Source organism: Dermacentor albipictus, chromosome 8 (genome assembly GCF_038994185.2).
Source record: "Dermacentor albipictus isolate Rhodes 1998 colony chromosome 8, USDA_Dalb.pri_finalv2, whole genome shotgun sequence".
NCBI lineage: Eukaryota > Metazoa > Arthropoda > Arachnida > Ixodida > Ixodidae > Dermacentor > Dermacentor albipictus.
This window is the reverse complement of record NC_091828.1, coordinates 129,759,835-129,772,503: the sequence shown is the minus strand read 5'-3', so window position 1 is coordinate 129,772,503 and position 12,669 is coordinate 129,759,835. Positions and strand designations below refer to the sequence as shown.

At 41.9% G+C, this 12,669-nt stretch overlaps 1 protein-coding gene across 5 annotated transcripts in view; it reads right to left on the bottom strand.

Moving 5' to 3' along the window:
- Nucleotides 1–2,838: 2,838 nt before the first annotated feature.
- Nucleotides 2,839–12,669, bottom strand: part of LOC135918956 (cerebellar degeneration-related protein 2-like) — a 146,805-nt gene continuing 136,974 nt past the window's right edge. For all 5 annotated transcript variants that reach the window (XM_065452671.1, XM_065452672.1, XM_065452674.1 and 2 more), the window contains 2 exons: nt 11,893–11,990; nt 2,839–5,384 (listed from right to left, as the gene is read on the bottom strand). In XM_065452671.1, coding sequence (XP_065308743.1) covers nt 4,439–5,384; nt 11,893–11,990 — 1,044 coding nt within the window. In that variant the 3' untranslated portion in view covers nt 2,839–4,438. The remainder of the gene's footprint in view (nt 5,385–11,892; nt 11,991–12,669) is intronic.

Here is a 12,669-nt window from a genome sequence, read left to right as displayed (position 1 = left end):
AAGGTTTTATTTCGCTGAAGGTGCATACTTTGCTCTATTGCAAGCGGTGCGGTGTTCGATCTTTACAAAGAAGTGGCCTGTATAACGAAGGATTTTGGAGGTCCCAAGTGCTTCGGAGCAGGTAGGGCACTCCATTCCGTCCTTCTGTGCAGTGCAGCGAAGGCTAGGGCCGCGAATTTACAGCGACGCCTTTTCCGATGGCTTCGCCCACTCCCCTCTTCACAAGTTGTCCCATTTTCTGCCCAGAGTCATCTCTCCTCTCGTTGGCAAGAGCGGATCCTATGTGTGTAATGTGAAGCTTTTGTCGACCAGATCCGTGACGTCATACTTGGCGACGACGGGGTAATGGTATCCTTCGATGCAAAGTCGCTTTTTACTAGTGCACCAATCGACCTGGCCTAACGGTGTGCATCCACCAAGGCGCTGAAATCGGATACTTTGCTGCCTTTGAGGTCCCATTTCAAGGTACCCGACATAAACAGACTGCTGGAATTCTGTGTCAAATACCTCCCTCGCCTTCCAGCGAAATTTCTACAAGTGCACATCACCGCCATGGGTGCACCGATTTCGGTCACAGCTGCTAATTTGGCAATGGAATTGATTCGTCGAAAGCCAAGCTCTCGCCTCATTCATGCCGCCACCAAAAATGTTCTTACGCTATGAGGATGGCTGATTCTGTGCGATCAGGAGGGACTCGTTAGACCGTTTTGTGTCTCAGCCGGATAGAGAGTGCGATCCAGTTCACCATGGAAAAGGAAGTGAACGGCCAGTTGCCTTTCCTCGATATCTTAGTAAAGTGGATTGGTCAAAGGCTGGAATTTGTGGTGTACAGAAAAGCTACACACTGGTCGCTACCTGCATTTTTAATTCCTTGCATCTATTTACACACGAAAGGTCAGTCGTGTCTATGTTGCTAAGGTGTGCTCGAATGAAGAAGTCCGTGCCTTGGACAACGAGATCGTGTGGTGCGACCTGGCAGCTATCCCGCCTCTTTCGTCAATCCGTTCAGCGACACCTGGCCCGTCCGTGTTTCTCTTCCACATTTCTTAAACGGGTGGCTGTTCGATATGTTCCAGACATTAGTGAGACCCTTGCACGTGCCCTCGCACACGCTCAACAATGCCCTCATGAACGTTAAGGACCGTCTAGCACGTGAAAAGTTCCCTGGCGCGATGTATGCTATCCCCTGCGCACACGGCGACTACACGTATATCGATGAAAGCGGAAATTCTGAAAGAAGACTCAAAGAGTTTAGATACGACGTAAACAAGCACCACACGGGCTCTAGAGCCCCTGCAGAACATGCAGACTCCACGGGTCACCAGATAGGCTGGAACGGCGCCTGCGTCCTATCAAGTGTAAGAAACCCGAGTCGAGGGCTTTATCTCGAGTCATTTCATATCCAGACAATGGCACGCACTTTGAACCATAACGAATGAAATATTAATCCGATGTTCATCCACACCTTCCCTCACGTACTGAACCGCATATAACATCATTCCGTTCCTGCTTCGCTGTCGTGATCGAGGCTTCCATGTGGCGGACGAAACGTCGGTCAAGAAAAACAAAGATCACCTTGGTCGGCGTCTGTTTGCGGTTTTCGCCTGGATTGTTCCATACCAAACGAGATTTCATCAGACTCTCGATTTCAACACTCCTCTCAGGCGGCTCTGCAGGAGCCAGGGTAGCGATCTGGCTTCCACTGCCGACATCAGCGCTGTGCGCACACACATTAACATGCATGATACATCATGGTGCATGGTGCACTGCGCTAAATGCATCGAGTAACGTTTAAAACATGGCAGCTATCTTTCAGCGTTTTCATGACGGAAAAGCATGGCCTTGGAGATTTGTTTGTATGGATCGTGCGGGGCTGCATTCGGGAAGGGCAGACGAAGCCAACATGGACTTTTTTTTCTGCTTCAAAATCAAGCAAGTGACAGTGCCAAGTGCTATACTGAACAATCTGCACCATAAAATGCAATCTTGTTGAGAACTTTTTTGAGCAAGCCCTCAGACACGCCCTTCAGCTTGAGTGGAGGAGAAAGTAAATGCAAAGTTAAATCTACCTCATCCCTTCACTGGGAGCTGACAAACGCTGACTGTTTTCTGTCGGTCTCATCTCAAGCACCATCGAGGTACGACACCGGTAACAAAGCTGCATGCCAGCGCTCATCGAATCAGTGTTAACTGTTATGTGCTGGTATCTGCCAGGGTGCTGTTGCTGCTGTACAGCAGTTGTCACTTATCAGTTGTCACTCAGTTGTCACACCATATTGCATTCAGGTTTTGTTGGAACACCATGAGAGAAGCTCAAGCACAACATTAAAGCTTGTTATCGCATTCAATGCTTCGCCTTTAGGTGCAACTGCTAATTTTCTTAAAACAAAGCCTTCTTTGACTCTTACGCTGCAAAGTGTGCTACAGAACATGATCATTTGTAAATATATCTAATGTGTAACCATGTCACGTTGATATGAGCACCACCTCTCTTGAACATTTCGATCACTGTGTTGCATTTTACATGACCATTTTGCATTTGCACAAACACAGCAATGCATTTACGTCATTAGCGTTATGTTTGCATAACATTTGCTTCAACATTTTGATAAACATCAAAGAAGGCCTCTCTTATCACCAATGCTCCCATATGCGTGGAATCTGCCGATTTCTTGCTTTCATGTTATTTAGCTTACTTTTCTTTCTTATTCAACGATGCAAGTTAAAATTTGATGCATCCACTTTTGCATAAATAATGAAAGCTCACAATAGTTTGAAGGCCAGTGTAGCTGGCAGATTTTTCCACTGTCTGGATGCTGGAAATGGGTCAACTGCAAATTAAAATGTTGTATAGCTTTATTTTCAAGATTTACACGGTTTACATGTGTTTGTACAAGTCCGATTCCTGCACCTTAAAAAAAGGTGGATATGCTTTGAAACAATGACAAAAGTACAACTTTGATATAATTCCCACATTTCAACTTTGCATCAAACAAAAATATGCTTGGCAAATCCTGCATTGGCACTCTGGGACTTCTTAAAAGCATTCACAAACCTATTATATTTACACATACATGTTCTCATTGTTGTTTCCATGAACATACAGATGCTTCTTCTGTTTTATGTACACAAACAGCAACCAGTGTTTCACATGGTCAAAAAAGGTGGCAAATATGCCAGCCATATAATACTACTTTTGGTGCCTTGTTTTCTTTAAATACCTGTGCCTTAGGAACTAACAATTATAACATCCTAGCCACAGGTGCTCGGCCTAGAAAACCAACAAGGAATGCATTGCAGTTCTGCCCCAACATGTGTTGTCACGAGAGATTCCTTGAATTAGTGTAAATATGAGTGTTTTTAAGACTTCAAAACAGTCAGCAAACAAATCAAATGGCAGTAATTGCTGTCTGAGATGTTCAGCGAACTTGCTGTAAATGAGTCAAGATTGAACTTAATACACGAAGAATCGGAATGAACAAGCTGCCCTCAAATCTTTCACTTCAATGTAGATGTTGCCACTTATAAATGAAAGAGTATCAAAGTCGTCATGCAGCATGACCCCTTTTGTGCCATATTTTTGAGCAAAACAAATTCCAAAGTGACTAACAAAGCACAGTGCAGCCAAAAAAAAAAGTTAAAATACGGGAGGAGAACCAGCAAAAGTAAAGATAGCATACATAAATACCTGAAGAAAGTTGAGTACAAAAACTACAACCTCTTTGCCACTCATGATATCATTCATGTAATCACCGGTGCAGTGAGAAAGAGAAAGGAAGTTAAGGTTAAGATGCAATCAAAGCTTTTTCCTGTCCCACATGTGAGAATTAAAAACTAAGCATAAAGTGAGTTCGTCATTTCTATGTTTGCTGCCCAATGCCTAAGGCTGACTCAGGGTAGATATCTGTGGTGCACGGTGACCTTTTATGCCCTGTATTAATCATGTAAAGAATAGCATAAGAGTCCTGCCTGAAGTGTTCACAGAAGGCTGAGCACTTTAAGAATCTACGTACACAATGGTACACAACGATGACTTAGTAATAACAGACTCGTACGTAAGTTTGAGCGATATTCTTCACATTGCACACAACAGTGTTCACCGTATCCACCTTAACTGTAACATTGCTGAGGTACGCTATGCAAATAAAATATTAAATTACTTTTCACATTTTCTTATAAAGGGCCTCTGTTTAAAACACATGTGAAGACACTATCTACAAAGCATTCTGCTTGACTTTTTCAGTGCCGAATGCTTCAATCCATCTATTGTGGTCACTCTGTTGGTGCACCAAAATTTAATTTTGGCGCTGTGCCTGCACAATATGTTCTTTCTCTTCTCACTTTGATTTCTCGTCCTGAGAGCTTAAAAACGTAATGATTTAAAAGACGGCCTCCCTCGCAAATCTTTTTTGAAGCAGTGCTGCCAAGTCCCACATTTTCACTTCCTCGCTGTTCTGCGCTCTGTGGTCCCCTTGCGCAATAGCCGACCCTTTCGAACCGCTTCGGCATAGGTGATGCCACCTGGTAGACGATACTTGACCTCCTCTGTTGGGCAGGCTGGTCCTGGTGCCACGTCACATAGTTTACTAATGTCCAAGTGGGTGTTCAACTTGCGCGGTGGTGGTGTGCGGCTTGCTTTTGGACTCGAAGATCTAGCAGTTGCAGCTGCCTTGCAACAGGAAGCCACTATCGCCGTTTCTGCAGCGGGTGACAAGTCAGCCTTTTCTACGATGGCCCCATCCGTCACTGTCCGCTTCAGCACTGCAAAGATCTCAGCGAACAATTTCTTGTATTCCGGCGGGCTGTGTGAAAAATGCTGCCCCAGTGGATCATTGGAACCTTGGTTTTTGATTGCAGTTAAATCTAAAGCCAACTGCCTTCTCGCTTCAGCTGATGCTGTGTCAGTTTGAACAGCCTGGTCGGTGAATACTCGTTCTGTAGTCATTTCTGAGAAGCCAGAGGAGAGTGACACCTCACCGGATTCTGCCGACTCTGCATCACTTCCTGTTGAAAGCGATGGGTAGTCGTTCTTCTTCAAAGCCGAGACAGGACTGGCAGACTTGGTGTCAGCCCAGGTGGGTTCTGTGACTGGCCCATCTAAACCCAGCGACCGGCATCGTGCATCTAGCAGTGCTTCGTATTTGTCAATAAGGAGGCGGTACTGTGCATCCAGTTCACTCAGTAGCGACACCTGGCTTTCGGCATCTTGGCTCTGCGTGACAGGTCGTGAATCAACAACATCGGGTAAGCTGTCTTGGTCCCCGTAAACCACAAGGCCATCTTTAAGTTGAACCATGGAAAAGTGGTCGAGTTCTGCAAGCTCTTCCTCGGGCTCCTCGCAGCGCTCCAGCCTATTTAGCAGCCTGCAGTTTGAGCACAGGCGCCTGCACGAGAGAAGTGCCGGTGTCAGTAAACCATGACATTTCACCTGTGTCTGCACTTCGAAAAGAGCTCTGCATGATAATAAGCAGAAGTTCTACAATCAAGGTGCTCTGTGACGATTGTGCCATTTAGCTGCAACTAATTCCACTAACATGTGTTTTTATTAATCTCAAAGTATCTTTAACATCAGTAAGAATATTGATGACAATGTGTGGCTGAGAAATCGGATGGCGTGATGAAGAGCTGTCGCAGCACCACCGGGTCATGATGTTGAACCAATGATATTGTTTACCATCACCTGATGCCACTGCTTTCTTACTGCAGACAAGATTTCCCTGGTTAGCTCCCCTGACATTCCATAACTGACCCCTGTTATTCACTTTATGCCTCCATCTTCCTGTGAATTTCTGTCTTTCTTGTATGCATGAGCACAATTCACGACAGTTTTTCTTACCAATACCTAACATTGGCTATGATGTACATGGGTTTTCAGAAATTATATATTGGAATGTGAAACTTAATTCTTAGAAAATGAAAGTTGTGCAATATTATTCTCTTTCACCCTTTATTTTACAAATGTCTATTACAATTTACAAATGTCTATTACAATTTGTTACAGCTCTGTCTACCAAGCGTTCAATTCGTATCAAGGGCTCACCACACAGTACAATTGCATTTGAACTATGATTAAAGGGGTACTGACATTATATTTTGGACTATTCATTTTTTGTGTTAAATTAAGGCGCTAGACTTGTAAACTCTAGAAAAAGTAGTGACAAGCCTAGAAGTGGCATAAATAATGTAATATAATAGCTTTTCTACAGCCAGTTTTGATTTCATTTCCCAGGAGGATACTGCATCATGAAACAGTATGCGTCATGTGGGAGCAGGATATTGCGATGTTTTGACACTCACTCCAGTTCGCTTGGTCACCTCGTAAGCGGTTACTTGTTGTGGTGGCCGATGTAGCAGCATAGCAGATGACCAAGAGAGTTGGAATGAGTCTCAAAACTTTGCAAATGCCGCTACAATGACATTCATTTATCCTTGGTGATAAGATTTCACCATACTAAAAGCACTTTTGCAAGAAAGGCATGCATTATGCTTTCTTTTCTTTAAAAGTTGTTGAATCCATCTCATACAAGAGGAATCATCAGCTGCCAAATGTCACCCACACCATGCCTTTAAAGGTTCTCTTCCTTTTTTTTTGTCATTTTCACTGCACTGGAAGCAGCCCTGATGCAACGGGATGCTTGCAATGCTCTGTTTGCCACCACACTCACCCTTGGTGTTGACATGACCTCCAAAATTAGGTGGCACAATGAAAGGGCTGGAGCAGCACCACAGCATTGAAAGAATCGTATTGTTTACAGTGAGTAGATGCAACCACTTTCCTACTAGGCACAAGATTTCCCTGTTTATTTTATGAGGGTTCACAGCAGCTGTTGGCTTACTTTAGCTCATCCTGAACAAAGCACATCGTTACCTTCACTAAACCTGATGGTCATCACACCCCATTTCCAACTTTTACCTTTGTTTCACTCAACCACTAAAAACTTGACTCAGTGATGTGCACATACAAATTACAATTTAGAAGAAACAACCAATGCTAAGAATGACAATACCTCAGCCTACACCAAGATAATTCCACATTGTGAGCACATAAGCCTTAGGTGCCATCAGCATAAATTGAACTGCGAAGAGAATTCATGAAGATAGTACATGCCAACATAACTGGAACAGTAAAAGCACTGGCTATACAAAAAAGCTAACTTTAAAGATGGCAGCACTCTCCACTATAAAGGAGGCAGTACAACTTGAGCAGACTCAAGACCAGAAGATTGGACTCAAGCTTATAAATACAACACTGCAGTCATTAGACTTTTCAAGATGGTCATTCAAAACTTTGATTTAGCAAACTCAGAGTGAACAATAATACCATTAATGAGGATGTATTTGGTCCTGCTAGATGCACTGATTAGCTGTGACACATCATAAGATATGTCCAAAGGCAACAACGCTTCCCTGCCTGTCAATAAAACACGAAAAGTGACACGGATGACCAGAAGTTTAGAGAAAGAGCAAGCAATATTTTGACCAAAATTATTGGCTTCCTGCACTATACACAACAATTGGTGTAGTAGTTGAACCTCAATATATCGAACACAGATAACAAATTATCGATAGGATGAAGTAAATTTTGGTGCGACTCGAGAAACTGAACTTCCCTTGAAGGTAACAGCGCTAAAAAACAGGACAATGACTAAAGGAGACAAACACGGTGCTGACTAACAAGGAATTTTTATTGCTTGTCAATATCATTATATATTGTATTTATAATCAGTAGAAAATTTTCTTAGAAGTTTGTTTTCCAACGAGGACAGAAGATATCATCGTTAACAGTGCAACGCGCTGTGCTGGATAGGTACAGTCACTTGCAATATGACTTGCAACACCCTTATTTGTAGTAGAAGGTGCTACAGTGCTGTGCAGCATCTCTAACGTGTGAAATAGCAGTTTAATAAGTACCACTGATTGAAGCTGTGTTTAGGTCTTACCCTGTGTCTGCGCAGCCGTACAATCTTGGAGCCCTTTCGACCACGGACACCCGTGTTGCAAGTCATATTGCACGTGACTGCACATCATTTCATTGCATCGTAGAGATAGCGAATGCATGCCGACACAATTTTCACCACTTTTATGGATGGCAAAGGCTTCAAGTATTTTATGTTTGTGTTATTCAAGATACCGCATTTGCCTAAAGCTGCACACTTAGTAACCATGGGTTTACAGCTACATTTCTTGCAGTGTTCGGCTAGACGGCAGTTAAACAAACCTTTTAGTGAGTGTGCATGCTCTCCAAGTCTATCATTAATAGATCGACCCATCTGGCCGATGTAGCAATGCCTTCAGCTACGCGTCATTAGGTAGATCACAGCGTTTGACATTCAACAAATTATTGCTCAAGCTTGTCCTTCCAGTGTCGCATTGCACAATTTCTGGTGAGTTTTTAGCAAAAGTCAGAAAGCTTGTAGCATACACAAGAGGAAGCGTTAGACAGGGGTTCCTATCTAAATACATGGGAAAGGAGCAATCGTTTTTCTTGGCAACAAGTGCACTAAATTTGATACAGCTTGTTGTCTTTAAAAGAAAAAGTTATAATCTAGTGACTTGAAAGCGGAATTTTTGATGTAGGTTGTCAATGTTTTAATACTAAACACTGCTGAAGGGTGCAAATCCTTGGACAACGAAACTATCAAGTTTACAACTGTGTAACTCTGCAATAAAATGTAATGCCACAATTCAGTAGGTTGCATTAATAGTACATCTAAAGCAGACAAAATTGATGTATTATACATGGACCCTAATTACAGCACTAAAAATTCAGAGCCCTTCCATCCTGTGAAGAGGGAAGTCCAACGAAGCTGGTGCCATGGTTGGTTTTGCTATGTTGAATTTGACTATTATGAGTTTAGTATTAGGCGAATAAAGAGACATCTACTCAAAGATCCCAGCTATCATCATTTATTTCGTGAGTATCATAATTATTGCCTTGCAAACACTGTGATAAATGGCAGGTGGTTGCACGATCGGTGCAGTGGTTACGGGACCGAATCCCGGCCAGGGTGGACGCATTTTGACGAGGGTGAAATGCGAAAACATCCGTGGGCTTATATTTAGGTGCACCTTAAAGAACCCCAGGTGGTTCAACTTTCGGGAGACCCCCGTTATGGTGTGCCTCATAACCGAATTGTGGTTTTGGGATGTGAAACCTCACAACTTTTTTTTTATGGTGGCATCAGTGAAACACTTGAGGCCAAAGCAGATAACCGCCACCGTCACTCCACCGCCACCATCACTCTTGCTCGCGAAGCAGCATTGAAAACTAAGTGTGTGCATGACGAGTTTTCTTAAGTGTTAAAGCGCCCAACTACACAACAGTTGTTTTGAGGCATCGCTGAAGGCTGACAGAAGTGTTAAATTGCGATCAAGAAAGTAAACATCACAGCACGTGCATAGGCACTAATGGGAATAGTGCTCGCCTGAGACTGTCTACGCTTTGCAGCCTTGGTGACAGGTCGCGTTGTCGGCATTTTGCACATGGCGTAGACACAATTTGGGAAAGAAGCGTCAGCAGTGGAAATAGTTGGTCTATGTCCATGGAGATTAGATCCGCCAGAACCTAGCCATAAACAGCTTCACTGTAATATGCGAGTAGGACTTTGTGCAAAACTCTTGTAAACATTGTAAAAGAATTCACGTAAGATATAAATGAACATATTATTACGATATGATTGAGCGACGCTCAAGAGATTTGTCAATTTGTCCACTTCGGATGTTCTAGCAGATGCAGTTTACGGAACTGTGATATCTGTTCTTGGTGGAGAGTTACAGATATCTAAAAAGCGTGTTTTTATTTTTCTACCTTACCAATTTTTGGCAACTGTTTTTTAATATTCAGGACTTAAATAAAAATTCTGCTTCCTACAGTCAATAGAATTTAATTCTCTCTCAAAGGCAATAAGTTTCATTAAAATAAGCCAAGGGGTTTTCTCACAAAAGCATTTCTGTGTTTTACAGTTATTTCAATAGGTGGTATCGGAGTTGGACCTGAGCTAAAGCTTCCTCTTAAAGGCGTTTTGTGCTCTGGCTTTTCAAGCTACTTTTTTGTCACACAAGACATTATGATGTAAATACATAAGGAATGACAGCAGTGCTTCTCAATCCCAATGGAAAACCTGCTTGACGTAACTTTCGCACTTGAATTTGGAAGCTGGCATTGACTTTGTGATTGCAAGATCTTGAAAATGCTGCCCAGAGATATGATTTTGCAATGCGACGTTGTACTAACAAGGAGTGCACTACATATCAGGAAGTAGGCCTCCTTCAAGGAATGGGCCCCTTCAAGAACGCACTGTCAGCACATCTGGTCACTGCTAAAATGTAATTGCATGTCTCAAGTGATAGGGAACTTCAGATGTCAGAATTGGTTGCTTCATTTCAGAAAAAAAAAAACTCGCCAAATATCTCGTCAATAAGTTCGTGATTGTCCGGTTGGTTATAATTAGTATCCAAAACTAAAACCTTTCTGTTCTGCCTCATTGAGAATATACTGAGTCACTGAGAAATTACCAAAAAACGATAGGAAAGAGAAGAAGGATCAGTATACAAGCATTGCCATCATACCTTATATTCACATCACTAGGTCTTGCTTAAATGAAAGAAAGTGGCACATAAAGCTAGAGTACGAATCGTCTTAACGCACACAATAAGTTTCCTGGCATTTACAAGAGAGTCAACCGAGGTGGTTGAAAACCATGCTGCAAAAAAATAATGCATGCTCAACAATTTGTCGAATGTCTGGGTCTGTGATCTACTGAATGCCACTTTTCTGTGGGCATTGCTACATTGGCCAGATGGACCGATGTATTAATCATAGACTTCGAGAGCATGTGTACTTGCTAAAAGGTTCCTTAAACAGCCACTGGCTGGGCATTGCAAGAAATTTAACTGTAAACTCATGCTTGTTGAGTGTGCAGTTTTCCGTAAATACCTATATAATACCTACAAAATACCTAAACAACAAAATACCTAAACTACGGGAACACAAACTTTTGAAGCCTTTGCCATCCAAAAAGTGGTGAAAATTGTTTCAATGTGCATTCGCTACTGCTATTCCACAATGAAATTATGAACCTATCCAGCACGGGAGATTGCACTGTTAATGGTGATACTTATGTCATTGTTCATTTGTTGTCCCTTCTACTGATTGTATTTACAGCATATAGTATCGATGTTGACATGCAATAAAAATTTGTTGGTCAGCATCGTGTTTGTCTACTCTCATCATCATCCTGCTTTTTTTTAGCACTGTTACCTTCAAGCTCCATAATGTACCAACCAGCCCTATTCAACATGCTACTGCAAACATTCCTTTTCTTCTGTTTGTTCTGCTTATTTATTTCATACAATAGTTTGCCCAAGTAACCTGTAAAGGTTTGAATACATAATTTTAACTGCATGCACTTTGAAAGTGGTAACATCATGTCAATCTACATTCAGCCTTTTCCAGGTGATTACAGTCACTTTTTTCAGTAGAAGAGATAAGCATTAAAAAGCTAAGCTTTAAAGAAATGTGCGAATGATGTCTATCACACAAGTTTCACTACAGGCAGAAAACTGATGTAACAATGTTCAGCTGCCTTTGTTTGACCAAAGGTCCAACATCCAGCATGCTCAGTAAAAAAAGTGAACTGAGCCAGTTTGTAAGGATTCATGTTGGCATTTCATGCAGAAGATGAATTATGTGTCTTTTTCATACCGTCTTGTGTTGCTTCCACACTGAACTTCAGACACAGATGTAAATTTTGCAGTTCAGAAAAATGGTTATGTAGATTACACTTCACTGCTGACCTGCACTGCAAAAAAAACCTTGTTCGGGTTATGAAGGCGCTTTTTCCAGTGAGTTGACGAGGCAGACACCATAATAATAACAGAGCGAACACTTGCTTGTCATCTTCGAGGATGTCCATCTCCATCTGGAGGTTGAGACACTGGTGCTCCCTTTCTTGAGATGCTAGCACTTCTTCTTGTAGCCTCATGTTTTCCTGCAGGTTGTCAAGAACAAATAATATGTCAGTTTGTTTCACACTTACTCAGGTACAGCATGGAGACAAAAGACATAACTCATATTTTACTTCCAAAGTGAGAGTAACAAGTAGAACTATGCCTGCCAACCTGTGGACTTTAGAATTCATAAAATTTTATGGTAAAAGGTGGGGAATAGCTTGCATTCTTTTAAAAGTTTGTTCAGAAGATAGATATGAAGTTTACTAAAGATGATTTACATTTAGACAAAGCACATGAGCAGCAACAAACATGGCACAGCAAATTCTGACATGAAACATAATGTTTTTAGACAACGATAGCTTTTTTAGCGAACTTGCTGTTGCTGATCTTGCCTGCTTTGGAAATTCCAATGGACGGTTCGGGGGCCCATGAGCGATACTTTTTTTTTTGCTAAAGGAATTTATTTTTCATAAAAACCTGATGCATTACTCATAAGATCGTAAAACAAGCCCAAATTTGTAAACATTACAAGAAATTTGTGAGAGTTGGCAGGTACGCATGTAAAAGTGATTTAGCTAACAAAAAGGCTCCCTTTAGTACATCTCAAAAGTTTTCAAAATTCGTAATGTTTGTAGGGCCTCCTCCCACTCTGCATTCAAAAGGGTCGTACTAGTTGTAGCATTAAGATTCTAAAGCAGTATCATTTTTCTACATTCG